At 42.8% G+C, this 17,416-nt stretch overlaps 1 protein-coding gene across 1 annotated transcript in view; it reads left to right on the top strand.

Annotated features, from left to right (window-relative positions):
* The window catches only part of whrna (whirlin a), a 99,643-nt gene that overhangs the window by 42,611 nt on the left and 39,616 nt on the right, over window positions 1-17,416 (top strand). Inside the window, exons 2-3 of the mRNA XM_061075722.1 lie at window positions 7,404-7,622; window positions 10,875-11,000. Coding sequence (XP_060931705.1) covers window positions 7,404-7,622; window positions 10,875-11,000 — 345 coding nt within the window. The remainder of the gene's footprint in view (window positions 1-7,403; window positions 7,623-10,874; window positions 11,001-17,416) is intronic.

Genomic DNA, 17,416 nt, shown 5'->3' on the forward strand with positions numbered 1-17,416 from the left:
GTCGGTACAGTAGCTCGTCGGTGTGGTTCTGGTTCTGTACCCACCCGCTGGATGTGAAATCATACGTCTGGTGTTACAGGTCATCTCTGTCTTATTTGTGTCCATAATGAGTTTCGGGGAAACGGGAGGACATCAGTGAAGCGTCCGGTGACTTTCAGAATAACTGGATCTGAAACAGAAGTCTTTACAAATCCATCTCTGTCCGTCTGAGAGATAACATGAAGTCTGTTTAATATCAAACCATCAAGAGCTTGCGACACATTCTATATTATAAATAAATGAATGAATCTAAAAGCAAGAAAAGCTTCTGTCCTTTAAAAAGACAAAGGACACGTCCAGTTTTCACTGTGCACGATGATAAAGTGAGACTTCAGGTGTCAGTACAGGAGCTCGTCGCCGTGGTTCTGGTTCTGTACCCACCCGTCTGATGTAAAAGGAAACGACTGGTGTTACAGGTCATCTCCGTCTTATTTGTGTCCATAAGGGGTTTCGGGGAAACGGGAAGAGAAACCGATCACGGATTAGAAGCTCAAACATCCGTTGACTTTCAGAATAACTGGATCTGAAACAGAAGTTTTTACAAATCCATCTCCGTCCGTCTGAGAGATAACATGAAGTCTGTTTAATATCAAACCATCAAGAGTTCTATATTATAAATAAATGAATAAATGTAAAAGCAAGAAAAGCTTCTGTCCTTTAAAGAGACAAAGGACACGTCCAGTTTTCACTATGATAAAGTGAGACTTCAGGTGTTATCATGAGCAGATTTAGGAGCAGCGGACAAAGCTAAGAGCGATTAAGACATTTGAGACATTTTCCTGCAGGTGCGTCCACATCAGAGGATCAGAAAGTATTCAAGGGCAAAGAAGAGACTGGATCAGTTTAGTTTTGGATTTGAAAAATGATCGCAGCTTTTCAGATTCGCACTCACGAGGCCGAGGCCGCCCTACTTTTCATTGAAAGGTTTAATTATTTCAGGTCATGAAGTTGAGGCGTCCCACACTCGACGTAGGCGCTGACTGTACAAAGTTCAAAATGGTTTGAGACACTAGGTGGCGCTGTGAGCCATGTTCAACTCCTAAAAAGTAGATTGTGGTTATCAATATGATCTTAAAACAAGAATTAACTTACATCATCAAATACCAATAGCATCCTTTATTTTACAGCTCATTTAACCTCAGTACCATAAAAACATATTGTTGTGTTTTGTAGTTGTGAAACCAGAACTTTGTCGACATGCAAACTGAGCCGATGTGTAAAAGAGCTCATCGGATCCCAGTGTTTATTCTTTACTCTCTCTCATCATCAGGGAAACACTTCATCGATGCTTTACTCACTTTGACTTTCTCCTAAAGGCACGCAACAAGATCGATGGATCAGACTTTGAACATTGTTCCAACGCCGCACGCCATCGATGATCCATTCACACCTCTGACTGATCCGCTTTCCTCGCGTCCCCAACAAAGCCATCAAACACACACTTCACTGTTTGTTACAGCTCGCTTGTTCCCCGCCGCTCACGAGGACGCAACACAACCAACACACACCTTGCAGTGCCAGGAAATAAGAATCAGTCATTTTAATCTCCTACAGAATCACCTGTTTGTGCAGGTTTCTGTTTTACTCTTATCACCACGAAGATAATGTTCCTCGGCCTTCGCTGTAATGTTCACAAAAACCCAGATGGCCTTAAAAGTTATGATCCTCGTCCTCAAGTTTGATTTTACTGCTGCACACTGGTTTTTTTTTATTACAGCCCGAAAATCACAAGTTTGTGGAAAAAGTGGTGCATCAGCCAACGTCCATAAACGAGAGTTACAACAGAGGAGATGCAAATGTGAATCAGGCACAAATCTCATATCTGTAAACCTCAACATCTTCTTAATGGAGCAGCAAATGGAGCCGCCGATAAATACATTAAATGTTTAATTTGATGCGACAGAATCTGCATTTTTACACTTCACTCCACTCGTCTGAGATTTATAGAGACGCAGCGTTTCTTTCCCACATATGGATTCAAAGTGGTCGGCCGTCTTTTGTCTCCGCTCGCCCGCCTGCGTGCGTCCAGCAGGTTATTTACACACCGCATCAATCAATGAATCACGTCGGGCCAAATTGGTTGTTGCCAGGTTGTTGCACGCGACACATTCACTGTACATCGAGCTGCTCGTGCTGCTGGGAAACTGTTCAGATCTCGAGTGATGCTGGGCGGCGCCGGCTTGTCGTCGAGGTCGAATTCCAGGTGAACGGCGTCTCGACTGTTTGAGTGTCAACGTGTGAAACAGGCTATTGGAGAAGATGCTAGAGTTTGTGTGACGGCATGACGGCTTTCGAATATGAAGCCAAAGTGTCCTGATCGCCCCCTGATGGCTACGCTGCAGTATAGGTCGTTAACTCCATAGATTTATATATAAAGACTAGATGTCTCGTTCGACTTTTAAACGATCTGGTTTGTTATAAACGTCAGAGATGTAGTTATGACACTGCATAAGTTATTCATTTTTTTTAGAAAATAACATAATTATGCAGTGTCATATCTACATCTCTGACGTTTATAACAAACCAAACCGTTTAAAAATCGGTTGAAAATTGAGCAAGTTATGGTTATTTACCAACACAATGTTATAGGTGAGCGAGCTGCCCCGTAGCAAGATGGCCGCCATGTGCGGACGTTCGTCTCCGTTGGCCGGCAACGCAGAAGAGACATCTAGTCTTTATATATAAATCTATGGTTAACTCCACCTCCTCCATGTTAGTAGGTGGCACATGGAAGAAAGTACACGTCAAATAAATGTTCTCCAAGATGTTTCAGGCATTTTAGGCAGTTACTCATCACACTGATGTTTGTGTTCTTGTTTCTGATCATTTTGGTTTGAATCAGTTATTTGATGGTTTAAAAACAGGGACGTCTGCATAGAAATATATTTTAAATATAGCATCACCCACTTGTTTGAGTGTGAAGTTTGTGTAAATCAGATCGGTGGTTGACAGAGCTTTTCCAACAGCTGTAAATAAACACAGCGATAATTTACACGGCTAATTTGTTGGTGTTTGTGTCACTATCCTACATCTGATCTGAGCCTCAGCCGGTCGGCCTCTTTGTTTGTTTGTTTGTGTGCGACTGTGTTCCCAGCCTGCACTCATGTTTGCCTGTGTGTGTTAAGTGTGTGCACAACAACTCATCAAACGTGTAATTAGCAGGAACAATTAGCGCTGAATGCTTCCAACTCTGCAGCCAAATCCTCTGCCTGCAGCACAGAAGGAGCCGAGAGGTGAGTCCAGAGATCTGTGGATCAGTGAAGTGAAGGTTAAATCCATTTCGGCTGTAGTGTTTAAAGTGATCACTTCATTTGGGAACTTTTGAGTCACATTAACACACAATATATGGGAATATAGGGGAACATATGGAGCAATCTATGTTTTCCAGTCACTTTTGGAGATGTGGCTCCTCCTATTTGAGCAAGTGTGCGTCATTGAAGCCATTTAATCCAGATTCTGCATAAACAGGCTTTATGGTTGAATCCCTGCTGCCTCGTGTCACTTCCTTTTTGTTTTATGCCATTTTGTCATTTTCCTGGCTTCCTTTCACTACTCCCACGGCGACGCCCGTGTGGTTCTGCCTGATGGAGCCGGACGGCCTCTGTGCAGGCGGCCCTTTGTGTGTGAAATGGATTAGCTCCGCCCTCATGAGAGCATATTGTTTGTTTTTATCCACAGTGTGGCCTCATAACAGTCTACCTGCCATTTCCCCATCACGCCCTGAAATGTACTTTCCCAGTGCTGTTTGTTTTCCGATCTCCAGCCGCGGCCCCGGGCTCATCAGCCCTTCACTCTAGGGACGATGCATTAAAGACGCCACTGAACCGCGGCAGCTCCGTCTATTACCTGCCGCTTCTTATTCACGGGAGGCAGCAGCCTGTTAAACCTGCTGCCCCCCCCCCTCCCGCTGGCGCCGTTTCTCCTTGTGTGTCACTTCCTCTAAATGCAGTTCAATTTCTGAGAACGCCACGCAGCACGGCGCCGCCCGGCTGGAAACCGTAAATCACCGGGTCGCTCTTCAGCTGGTTGGCAAAGTGTCTCGGAGACAAAGTGAGGCAGAGTGTGTGTGTGGAGCTGTGTGTGTCCCACTGCTACTGCACGTCACACTGTTTTTGCAGCTAGACTACATCAATATGGTTTTTCCATTTTATCTTTTAATAAATATTTAAACTTCTGTATTCTGAGATCTTTAAACAGCTTTATACAATGTGCTTTTTCTGCAGGAAATGTCATCTGCCTTTTTTGTTTTGCTACGTGTGCAGCGTGTTTGTTCTGCATCTTAATAGCAGGACCTCCTGGTGATTGTGTCGACTGCAGAGCAACACAATCACAAGTACACTCGCTTTGACGTCACACCCTTCATCGTTGTTTTTGTTGTGTCTTTCCATGTGCGAGTGTTTCTCTCTCTTCACGTTTTATCCTCTGTGTCTGTGAGTTAAAGGCCGCTCCTGTCGGCAAACTCGTCTGTTGGAGACTTTTATCTTCAGCTGTGTATTTATGCTGCCCATAAAGAAGAGGAGGAGGGAGGAGGGAGGAGGGGGGAGGAGGAGGAGGGAGGAGGGAGCGAGTGATGACGGGTGTGTTTGGTTTATTGTCTCTCAGCTCAAATCAGGACGGTGAAGTTGACTCAGCTGGTTTCAGACCTTCTCTGAGATCCTCAGCACTCGGACAGGTGATAGTTTGAGTTGCCCCTCCTCTTCTCCTCCTCCTCCTCTTCCTCCTCCTCCGTTCATCTGGTTGTCTTTGGCGCCCTTCATCTCTAAATATGGGTGTGTTTGTTGTTACTGGATTCAGGGGGATCTCGTCTTTGCAGAGACAGCATTGTTGTTTGTTTGTTGACTTCTCATCTATTTTGATTTGAAAAGAGCTGCTTAAACACACGCTGTCCAAATATGTGGATCTTGCCTTTTATTCTGCGATGTTGTCAGAGTGGCTCGGACATTTTAATGTGGGTAATCAGTTTTTCAGTTTTTTCAGGCAGTGGAAGAGGTTCCTCTGCATTTACTCTGCAAGTATTTAATAGTAGAAGAGAAGCAGGAGGGAGAGAATGGAGGGATGTTGTGTGCACTGAAGAATCAGCAAGAAGGACTGATTTTCTCTCTCTCGTATTAATTGAATAAATAAAAAAGTATGTAAGAAAACATTAAAGCAATAACAACACTACAGACTCACATTCAATGACATTATGCTCTTTCAAAAATAGGAATGTATGAAGCCTTTTAGTCGAATTGAACAACATCAAATGCATGCATCTGCAGCAGCAAAGGTGATGGAGGTACAAATCTGTTTATATATTGATTAGCAAATAAAGAAAGAATCTAGATCCTGATGGAGAGAGAGAGAAAGAGAGAGATCGAGAGAGGGAGGACATTTTCATTAAGAAGGAATCACCTTCCTCTTCCAGTCAGAGCGACGCAGCAGGGTTTTCCAGGATGCTAAGCAACAACAGGTCATTTACAATAAAAAAAAAACGATGCAATCATGAAGTGCACATCGAGCCGAGGTAAATAAAAGCTTTGCCTCCAACCGGGTTTACGTTGAGCTCTGGAACGCTAATGGGTAAAAAGACGCTTGGATCTACTTACCCACATCAAACTATGATCCTAACATTGATTAATGATTTGAAATGTAAAGTCTCCGAGACATTTCCAATCCTTTCAAAACTCATAAACTGAGAAATCAAAGCAGTGCACTGGAGCGTGAGGAGTTTTTTTTTGAAAGATGAGAGCAGGGGTTGTGTGTGCATGTTGCTGTTGCACAAGAATCGTGTTGACGGAGTCGGAGTTTCAGCCTCATTTATTTTGGTGGCATGGAAAACATTGACCTGCAGAGAGACGCCACACAGCAAACCATCAGAAGTCAATGAGGCGCAGCCGACAGCAGCTCAGGAGAAATGTGTTAGCAAGGTTTTTTTGCTGTTGTGGCTAAATGTGTGTTTCTGCCACTGTGGGTTGTTTGTGGTGTCGTGGCAATTTCTACAATCCCACTACCAATGAGGAAATGAGTCTCAAAACTCTTACAGTATTTTCACCTTTCTTTAATGCTCGAGCATGGTGCATTCCACAGAGTTTAGTTTGTAATATGCACCCAGATAGAAAACAGTTCACTGTCTTTATACATTTGGCCAACCACTCCCATACTGGAGGGGGGGTGTTAAACAGTCAAAGGTGGAGATCCTTTGATCACATGAATACAACAATGCCTAGTCGAGGGCAACCAAGGCAATATGCATTTAGTGGCTACAGGAAACACAGCATGATCAAAGAGAGGAATCAGACCAATAAACATTTAGTGTCTAGAGAAAATTAAGGTTACAGTGGCTATGGTAATCAGGTCAATACACGTTTAATAGTAGTACAGGAGGCAGCATGATAAAGGTTACATTGTTACAGAGAAAATCAGGTTACTGTGTCTAGAGATTCAATCATGATCAAACAGAGGGGAAATACATGATTATTATGGTCCGTGCAAATTAGTTTGCATCTCTGTAAACTTCAGTATTCAGCCAAATATCCATTTAGTGAAGCAAGTATGTATGTTAGAATACTCTAAAATAATCCGATGACATGAGTTGAAGTTTTTTGTGTACCTCTTTGAACTCGATATTCTCTCCTCTCCTCCTCAGGTGCTGAAGGGCAGTAAAAAAAATCCACAATTTGAATCAAGTTCTCTGGACTTGCTGGACTTTGTGAATAAAACATAAATACATTCACGACAAATTACCAGTATAGTGTCTTGATTTCCTTCTGAAAGTTAATTTTAACCAACATAGCATCAAATATTCATGATGAATGTAAAAATAGCTAAATTAAGATGATCTTAAGAAACCAACAGCGTCTACAGGCTGAAGCAGCCCCATGAAAATTAGCCTGCATCTCTGTAAAATTAATTTTTCTGCCCAATATCTCTTTAGTGAAGAAAGTATCTATTTTAGAATCAAATGACATTAGTTGAAGTTTTTTTGTGTACTTTCAGCTCTTTGAACTCGATATTCTCTCCTCCCCTCCTCCTCAGGTGCTGAAGGGCAGTAAAAAAAAAATCCACAATTTGAATCAAGTTAACGGGACTTGCTGGACTTTGTGAATAAAACTTAAATACGTTCACGACAAATTACCAGTATAGTGTCTTGATTTCCTTCTGAAAGTAAATTACGATGATCTTAAGTAACCGACAGCGTCTACAGGCTGAAGCAGCACCGTGAAAATTAGTTTGCATCTCTGTAAACGTCATTTTTCTGCCAAATATCTCTTTAGTGAAGCAAGTATGTACATTAGAATACTCCTAAATAATCATATGACATGAGTTGAAGTTTTTTTGTGTACTTTCAGCTCTTTAAACTCGATATTCTCTCCTCTCCTCCTCAGGTGCTGAAGGGCAGTAAAAAGCTTTGTCTCTCCGTGCGCTCGGTCGGCCGGATTCCTGGCGGCTATGTCACCAATCATGTTTATACCTGGGTTGACCCTCAGGGTCGAGGTGTGTCCCCCCCGCCCGACCTGCTGGAGCATCGCAGCGCCACCCTGAAGAGAAGTGACAGCCAGCGCCGCAGCAACATGCAGCTGCTGCAGGAGGGCGACGAGAAGAAGGTGAGACTCTGGGGAGTTTGAATAATGGATCCGTGTTTCCAGTGTCTCAACCTTCAAGGGAAGATGAATAACAGGGAGGAAGGGAAGTATTCAGAGTCTGAATAACAGAATCTTACAGTACTTACATTATCCAAAACAATGTTCAAACCCAGAGAAATCTACAATTTGAATCAAGGTAACTGGACTTGCTGGACTTTGTGAATAAAACTTTAATACATTCATGACAAATTACCAGCACAGTGTCTTGAATTCCTTCTGAAAGTTCATTTTAACCAACATAGCATCAAATATTCATGATGAATGTAAAAATAGCTAAATTACGATGTTTCTTAAGAAACCAGCAGTGTCTACAAGTGTTTAATCTATAAATCATAAATATTTTATAATATTAATATCCTTCAACACAACATTCAACTTTCTCTGAAGGCAGAAATTGATATTTATATTTAATTCAGCAGACGTCACGCTGTGTCAACTGATGTTTAAACAGAGACAAGGATTATAATCTGGTTTCATGTCACGTCTGCTGATTTCTAGAGTTTTGTTTCCACTTAACTTTATAATATTGTGATTTGCATTAACTGTAACAGCATGTTTTTCTTAATAACTTCATTATATATATTTAAATTGGAGGCAAACCTTCCTGCAGCTTGTGCTCCGGTCGTTTTGGCCTGAAGTGACCATTTCTTTTATTCTAGAAAAAACATAACCGTTGCTTGGGAAACATGCACTTTCCCATTAACTCTCCACAAAACCATTTCCTGTGTATTTGAAACAACACTTAGGTTTTCATCTGCAGAATCATGCTTCAATTATTGGGGGGGGGGGGGGGGGGGGGGGGGGGGGGCCTGTCAAGGGGGAATGGAAGTAAATTATACCAGTTGGACTCGGTAAAGGACAAATATAGAAAACTTAAAAACAACAGTAATAGGAGTTTGAGTCCCACGGAAGGCGTCCGGCTCAGCACCAGCCGACCTGCAGGAGGAGCTGTCACAGCCGCGTCAGAGATTTATTACACCACGACTTTCTCTTTTCCAGCGGCTGAGAGTCTCACATTAATCTTAACGACCTTGGCTGCATCATCACCGGCTGCAGTCACGTCCCTGCAGACAGAGTTTAGGGAATATTAAACCTGTGTAAGTGCGTTTACAGTATTTCATTGAGGTGAAGCTTATTCTCTCTGATGTGAATTGTTCATGTGGTCACTATTAGCACAGACAGAATTTGAATCCACTTTCTGTTTCTATCATTTCCTGCGTCTCTGTTGTTTTGAGGACCAATTAAAACCCGTCGCTCCGTCCTGCTCCGACAGTGACGGAGGATCCGCCGTCTGCTCGCCTCTGAATTCCCTCCCACGAGATGATATGATTCACACCAGCAACTGAAGTATTCAAACTCCTGTGATGTGAGTTAGTAACTCGAACGATATATAACACTTTCCCCAAAGCTGCCTCTTCTTCACGCACTAACTGTTGCTATAGAAACAAGTGACGCCCTCGGCCGGTGAGATAGTAGGAGGAGGAAGTGACTCAGTTCAGCCTCGAAACAAAAACTGAATTCAGCCAATTTGGCTCAGATTCTCTCAGCCAGTGTAATTGTTCGGCCACAAATTGTGTAGATTGAACGAGACATTAGAAGTTTGGTGCACATTAATGATCTCCGATTGGTTGAGCCCGTAAATGGGCAGAACCCCCACACCCTGATAATGTGCAGACTCTCTAAATTACATCACCAGCACAAGATGCCGTTGTTTATATTCCAAATCCACCAGGTTTATCGTCTTCTGGCTCGAGGTATCTTACCGAGTTAATTCCCTGATAACAGCTGATGCCAGGGAAACGTGTTGAGCCCGAATAGCTGCTCCGTGCATTCCAATAAACGAGGGATGAGTCTGCTAATTAAAACTGTTCCTGCATAAATGTCAGAGAGAACACCAGTTCCTCCGTTTCCCCACCGAGCAAAGGTTGCTACCTCGGCCCCGGTGAGCAGTCGGTTATTAAAATCACTGCAGCAGCACGAAGAGAAGAGAAGAGAAGAGAAGAGAAGAGAAGAGAAGAGAAGAGAAGAGAAGAGAAGAGAAGAGAAGAGAAGAGAAGAGAAGAGAACCCACGTTGTTTAACGGAGATATTTACAAACTGTACGTGTCGTCTTCTGATCGAGTTCGGCCGCTTCCCCCTTTTTCAATCTGGGAAAAAAGTAATGAAGCGATTGTGAATTTACATTTCTGGCAACAAACAGCTTGAACGTCTCCCAGTGGGACGACGTAAGCTTTAATGTGCTCTCTCGCTTTCAAAATGTACAATTTAGGAAACGCTGAGTTAAGTGGCCATTAGGTAACGATGGAGGAGATTGTTTTTTTTAATAAATGAATTATTGATTTTTAACATGTTAATGCCATCGAGAGGAGGAACGGATAAAATCTCCGGATATAGTCTGAATTACATTCGCTAAAAGTGAATCACTGTAAGTAAAGATTTGAGAAAGCGTGTAATCGTGTTTGTCCTGAACAGAGATGGATCTGACGTTTATAGATTAGTGAGTTAAGGGGAAGCTGCCGAACTGGGGACAAAGCAAAGAGCTGCAGAGTGAAGGGACAACATGGACCATCTGACTCAGCAGATTCATCAGATGAATGAAGCTTTTCTCAAACTGTCCAGCCCCCGGATCGGAGCTTAGGAGGGAACAGACTTCAGAAGGAGGAACTTTGCTCCACAGACAAAGTGCAAATACAAGTTTAAGCAAGTTTAGACAGTGGAAAAACAATGCCTGCCATTTATTTATATGGTATTTATCGTCCGTGTTTTGTGCTCACGGATGTTGTGTGTGGATGCCGCTGGAATCTGATATCAAAAAGTCCCTCACAGGGAGAATAAAGATAAATATATCCAGGATAAATTCACCTGCACTGACTCTGAACCTTTAGCTTTCTCAGAAAACACTGGTTTTAGCAATAACACAAATGTGAGTATTTAATTTTTGGGGAGGATTGACCGAGGGGAACAATCAGATTCCTTCTCGTTATTTGCCTCTGAGTCACCACATCCAAGTCGCTCCTGGAACGCTCTGTTGTCTGCAGACAAATCCCGGCTCAGAGCAGCGCTGTCATTCCCATCATGCATTGTGTCACAACTCGGCGCCACGGGCGACCGGGCCGCCCGCCAAGCAACACAATGGAGAGAGAGAAATCTCATTTTAAAAACGACGCGGTCTGGTTCACACGGTTCTGTTTGTGTCTGTCTGTGTTTCTAACAGGTCAACTTGGTTCTGGACGACGGACGCTCTCTGGGTCTGATGATCCGGGGGGGGGCCGAGTACGCTCTGGGTATCTACATCACCGGAGTGGACCAGGCATCGGCGGCGGCGTGTGGAGGACTGAAGGTATCACTTCCCTCTGTCTGTCACACACTCGTGGATCTGACACGTCACATCTGTCACAGGACCGGGGAGGGTTGTTGAGGGACGAACGTGACTCTGTGTCTTGTTCTTTCTGAGGCTGTTCAGCTCAACTCGCTGTGTTGGTGGATGATTTACTCAAAATATGGGTCTCGAGATATTATTTAAAACCACAAGTCTCGTTTCAAATGTCTCAAAATTAGAAAAGAAATAGATGTTTGCCCCTAACTTTATTCACAAGCCTCCACTTTGGCGTTTACTTAGTCGCTCGCTCGCCCAGGTGAATTTGGAGACTTTGGAGGCGGGGACTCGGGCTGACTCTCTCGTCCTATGATTGGTCACTTTGAACTCTCATGCCGCCGCCTCACTCTGATCTTCCAACGCTCTTCTTGGCGGCAAGATGATCAAGACTTTCTGGGAGACTGTCAAAATTTTGAGAAATAAAGAGGAGGAAGATTGAGCCGTCAACATCAATGCTCTCATCAAGTTACTGTCAACAGCCTCTATATGATATATATATATATATATATATACACTTAATTTGTATAATCAGGTAGTAATACAAACTCATAAACCACAGATTAAATCCTTTTGATTTAAAGTTACCACCAAACCTCTTTCCTCTTTGCCAAAAGTTATTAATCCCATCGCAAACATCTGAAACCATTTAATCAACCAATCATTAAATCCTCATCGGTCAGTAACAGCTGCTGCACGTTGAACGAATCCTTATCTAGATGAGACCTTTGGCTGATTCCTAATTATTATTCGAATTATTATTTTCAGAAAACACAACATTTTGCGTCCTCTATCATTCTTTAAAGCACTGATTCCTGAGAGGAGCACGAGGTCGGGCCCGGAGCAGCTGGTGGAGATTTTAATACGACACATTCAAAGTGCCGTATTAAAATCCCGTCTGGGATCAGGATCTGTCGCTGATCAGAGGGAATCAGATTAGAGCCGGTGGGACAACCTGTATTCTTTGATCAGATTTGCTCGTCACATGTCTGTCAGGTGTCTCTGAGCGATGTGGTGGAATGAGATTCTGTCACTATGAGAGGAGTGGGTATACAAGAGATTTCTAGTCCTCTTCACCATGTGCTGACAGAGTTACGTTTATTAATCCAGTGTTTGAAGGGATTAGAAGGAACATGTGCTATTTGTTGGCTGCGTTTTGAAACCAATCACTATTTGTAGAGCACTTATCTAAACAAGGATACAGAGGGCTTCACACAATCCATAGCAGAAGATGAATGGAGGAGGTTTTGATAATCGTCCTCTTAAGAAAAATGTCTCTTTGACCCTTTGCCCACTTGAAGTACTTTCATTTAGACGCCTGTAGTTTCGTACTCGCAGTCTCTCTAAAAGTTCCTCCGCTCATCTCACTCGAACTGTTACCTGTACTTCCCCAAATCCATATCGTCCATATCTCTAAGTGAATCCTCCAATTTGATATTAACAGATTTGGGTTGAGGAGGCTGTTTTGGAAATTGTCCAACCTGAGTTTCCAGAACCTTAAATAGCTGGTAAATCTGGGTTTATTTGATCATTGAGAAATACTGGATTATTATGCTGGAGGCAGAGGATCTTCCAGATATCCCGGTAAAGCTCCTCCTCCCGTCGTGTTTCATGCTCCGGTTGATTTGCTCCACCCGGCTTCACCTGCAGGGGCCAGATGTCAGGAGCCGTCTTGACGGAATTAGGGAAGCAGAAAGTACACAGTCAGGGTCGACCTCCCAAATCAGACACACACACACACACACACTTGTGTAGTTAGGGAATAGGTGAGACACACTAATGCAGAAACTACTATTTAACATTCTGAGCCAGGAGCCATTTACATTAATTCAGGAATCTGTAGAAAGCATCGTCTCCAAGGAGCTAATCGTCTGCAGCCTCCTTGTTGACATGTGCAGAAGAGTCTCTGGGGGTCTCCTGGGTTCTGATCCCGCCCGAGGCAAAACCGTTGGTTTGCTCCATCCCTGTAACCCTGTGATACTCATAATATGTACATGCATTTAATTTCGCTTATCGTTTGAGGGTTTGTTGTTGGTGTTCCTAGCCTCTGTTGTGTTGTCGTCTGGTGAACCACTGAGTCACTTCTTGGCCTCATTGTTCCGTGACTTCAGGTGAAAGCTTGTTAATTAGTTGTTTTCTGCAGATGTAAGCTACTTAATTAGAGTGCAGTATAGATTAGTGGTTTCCAAACTAGCCGGGCTGCAGGAGAAGTTTTGGAGAAAGCCCAGAGCAACAAACTCTCACATTTCTCTTCCACACCTCCAGCCTCATGTCGAAAAACTGTCATTTACTTCTTATCAATCTGTCAAACAGTTGAAATGAGAAAAGGCGAAATTCCCCTTTTTATCTTCCTGCATTATAAAATCCCAGCTACATTTTTTCAAACATTTTAAATGGATGATAACGTTGATTTATTCATGCTCTGTTGTCAGCGTTTTCTATTTCTGTGAAATACCAGACAGCGGGGGGGTGCAGATCTCAGCCGGGGGGGGCGAGCGAGCTGCTCTCAGATCAGACACGCCCTCTTCTACAAGGACATCATTGATTGTCTGTAACAGGCTGATTCGGTACAGTGGGATCCCTGCTGGGAAAATATCCAGGAAAGTGCTTTTCAAAAAAACCTCCATTGATGTGCTGCTGCACCACAGGCATCAATCTGAGTCAGAGCCGGATGTGTCTCCTTCAGAGTAAAAGCACAGGCTCGTTAAATCAAGGTCCACATGCCAATATGTGCATTTGAATATATGTGTTTGACTCGTGGACAGACTTTGTCCCCAGCTCTGTTCCCTTCCTCTGTCTAAAGCAGCGGAAAGGTCAGACCCGCCCCCTGCCCTTTACTTGGCATCTGCCCGAATCAGTTTCATTTAAGTGAAGCCAAAGGAAAAAGGTCGAGGCCGTCAACACACGGAGATAATCAGAGCGGCCGATGGATTTGTGTAGGCTTCCCGGTTGTCGACTCACACGTCTGCACTGTGTGTACACTCAGGCAGAGTGAATGAAGAGAGAACCACAGCAGCAGATGGAGAAAGGCCAAGTGTTTTTCAATCTGCACAGAGGTGATTCTCCATCCTCTCTTCATAATAAAGTAATCCTGCTGAAAGTGCACAAAGCAAATTGGGAAAAAGAAAACACTTGGCGAGCAACAGTGTGTGTGTGTGTGTGTGTGTGTGTGTTTGTGTGTGTGTGTGTGTGTCTCTACAACCTCTAAATATTTCCATTCATCCGTCTGGATAATAAAGAAGCATCACTGCAACAATAATGAATTTAAACAACACTTCTTCTTAAATCGCTGACAAAGTCGAAGTTAAGATCTGAGGATCACAAACGTCGACGCTGTATTTTGTATTTTTGGGCTCAAACACTGAACAGGGATCTGAAGAACAGCTGGAAGCTCATTTCCTCTTCTTCAAAAAGATAAAAACTCACTGGCACATTTCCTCAGGGATGGAACTTCTCCCTCTGGAATGTAATGAGTAATATTTCACATCTTTTACACCAACATTAACCAGTAATAGCAGGTTGTTTTAAAAGCAGTTAAACCAGCTTAAGAAGGCAATACGCTTCTTTTCTCATTTCCACTAGAGGAGTTTGTCTCTCAGCTTTTCCCCCCCAACATGCATCATGTTCATCATCACATCGGGGGGGGGGGCGGGGAAGTCTGTTTGGATCCCGCATTATTAAACAAATTACCACAATTATTCTAAAACATTTACCAGGATTTTATAACTGTAACCATAGCAACCAATGTCCTCGAATCTAATAACGAAACCAAGTCTTTCACTGCGTTGGAGCATTGTGAAAGAGTTTATCTTTCAATATTGAGTTTATTTAACGTACTGAGTTCATGTGGGAAAAAAAATTTAGTTTCAGTGCCTGCAGCTTTAATCTCTATAGCTTCTCTGTCATGTGTTATTTGCTTTAATTGCATAATAATGATAATAAAGTTCATTGCAATAGTGAAATTAAAATTTTCCCTATAAGTGAAGCCGATAAACAATTTAAATGTGTTTACTAGAAGAGAACAAAACTCATTGCACTGGATTCGTTTGAAGCTACTTGTCAAATAGCTGCTGATGAGAAGGTTCAGATTAATGTCACAAAGCTCATGTAGAAAAAATAAATAATTATGAATTTTGTCCCTCGAGGGAAACGTCAGAACAGGATGTGACAAACACAGACAGAATATTTAACATCTAAGGGAACAAACCACATGAATATTCACAGTTTACCTGCTGTGTTTTAGATCTTTGTTACATTAAAGATTTTTCATAAATGACAGTTGATTTGAAGCTAATACAACAGACAAACTTTTTAAAAGCGTTAATAAAACAACAGAAGAGGGCGTTTACTTTTCAATTGATGAAACAGACCCCATGCATACAAATACTGCTCTTTTACAATGTATATTTATTCATAGTACACACTGTACACTGCATTATACACACACATACGCCCACACACACACACACAAACACACACACACACTGCTGAGTGTTCCAAGGACAGATATTAGCAGCGAGCTCACATTAACTATAGAAATAACTTTAAAAACAGTGTGAGAGGTATTTAATTCCTCTGTGTTTGTTTCCGTCCTTGTTTAATACATATTTCATGAGGTTATTTTCACACCATATAAACCTGCTGATCCCCACAGAGCAGAGATAAAGGACCCGTCACCACCCCCCCCCCCCGGCTGCAGGTCCACGCACAAGCCTCTGCTTCCACTCTCCTCCTGTGTGAAGTGTAAATGGAATCCACGTTTCTATTTCTGGTGCCGGCCGTTTATTCCCACTTGTTATCGACCGAGTGGCTTCAGCAGCAGAAACAACCTGCTGCTGAGCCGGGAGGAGACAGGAGTCAGGTCCTCGCCCGAATGAACCCGAGCTGCGGAAAAAACACAAAGTTGGGCGACTGCAGACCACACAGAAAAGTGTGATTCCCACCCAGAGGCTCATTGATCAGTCCGCTCTGTCGACAGGCAGCTGGGCCGCCTCATTTCTCCAAATTGCCAGGGACCATCGAGGAGTAAATAACAACTGCTGCTCTCCACAGAAAGGCAAAGCCACTCTGCAGTTTACTCTCCTCCTCTCTCCGGCCCCGGCTCAGGCTCTTGTCCTCTTGTCCTTTTGTCCTACCTGCTTTTTATAAAACAGCACGTTGAGCTTGCTGATGTTTTTATTTTCAGGTTTTAGAAAATAAAGTCAAGCCAAGTTTTATTCCTCAGCAGTCTGGAAGCTTTTTTGGAATTTGAACGTCGTCTGAAAGGACAAAACAGACAGAACCTTAATCTTGTTGCCAGGACAACGTAAACTCTATGAAGACATTAAAGTTGTTTTGATTTTATTTATGCGTTATATTGCTCTTAAGGGTGTACTTGCATGATTATGCTATAATATTATTATTATATCAGTGGTTTTACAGATTATGACAATAATGTAATTTATCGCAGTAATTTCGGGGACAATTTATCGTCCAACAAACTTAGTTATAGTGACAGGGTTACCTTAATAATTTTCATAATGCACCAAGTTAGAGGTTTCACTGCACAGTTATACATATCCAAGTGAAGTTGGTGTTTTACAATGACCTTGTGAATTGTGATTGATTAATAAACAACAATAATTGGAGGATGTTATAAAAATAAAATTGGCCCCTTGGTAGTAAAAAGGTTTCCGACCCCTGGGTTAGAGGTTGGAGACTTTGAGGCGTCACACACACTCAGATGTTGTCTCACATTAACAGTGGAGATAAGAGGCGCGAGCGAAACCACAACCCGACTGTTTCCCTGTGATGTGCCCCCCCACCCCCACCCCCCCACTCCACATTATCAATTGAGCCAAACACTTCTAAGTGTCTCTCCTGGCACCGACTACAAAGTCACGGCAGCCGCTCGGTCGTGCTCACGGCACAGAGGACAAACGGGAAAATGGCTCTGAGGTTTTTTGAGTAGCTGCCGTTTATAGATGCAAACTGCACATTGTCCCCGAGTGAGAAGAGGGAACTGTTCTCAGATTGTCTGTTTGCCAAAAAATCAACACACACACACACACACACACGGAAATATCCAGATGGAACAAATGCTCACTCGATTTAATTTGTGTTTTTGGACAGTCTTATTGTGATTTCCTTGATAAATATGAATTTGAATAATGCATGAGCATCTCTCATTGAAACCGGAGCACAGAACTTCCTGCTGACGTGCCATGTTTCCTCATTTCAAACACATTAACGGAAGGAAAAGAAACATGTTTTCTATGCCAGAAAATTCATTTAGTTTTCATGCATATTTTGGTGATCTGACCAAAGTCATGACATATTGGGACAAATGTCAACTTTGGACAAAATGATTGACATCCCAACTCCTTCACCTTCATTTCTCTGGA

The sequence above is a fragment of the Limanda limanda genome, chromosome 1 (assembly GCF_963576545.1).
Source record: "Limanda limanda chromosome 1, fLimLim1.1, whole genome shotgun sequence".
Classification (NCBI taxonomy): domain Eukaryota; kingdom Metazoa; phylum Chordata; class Actinopteri; order Pleuronectiformes; family Pleuronectidae; genus Limanda; species Limanda limanda.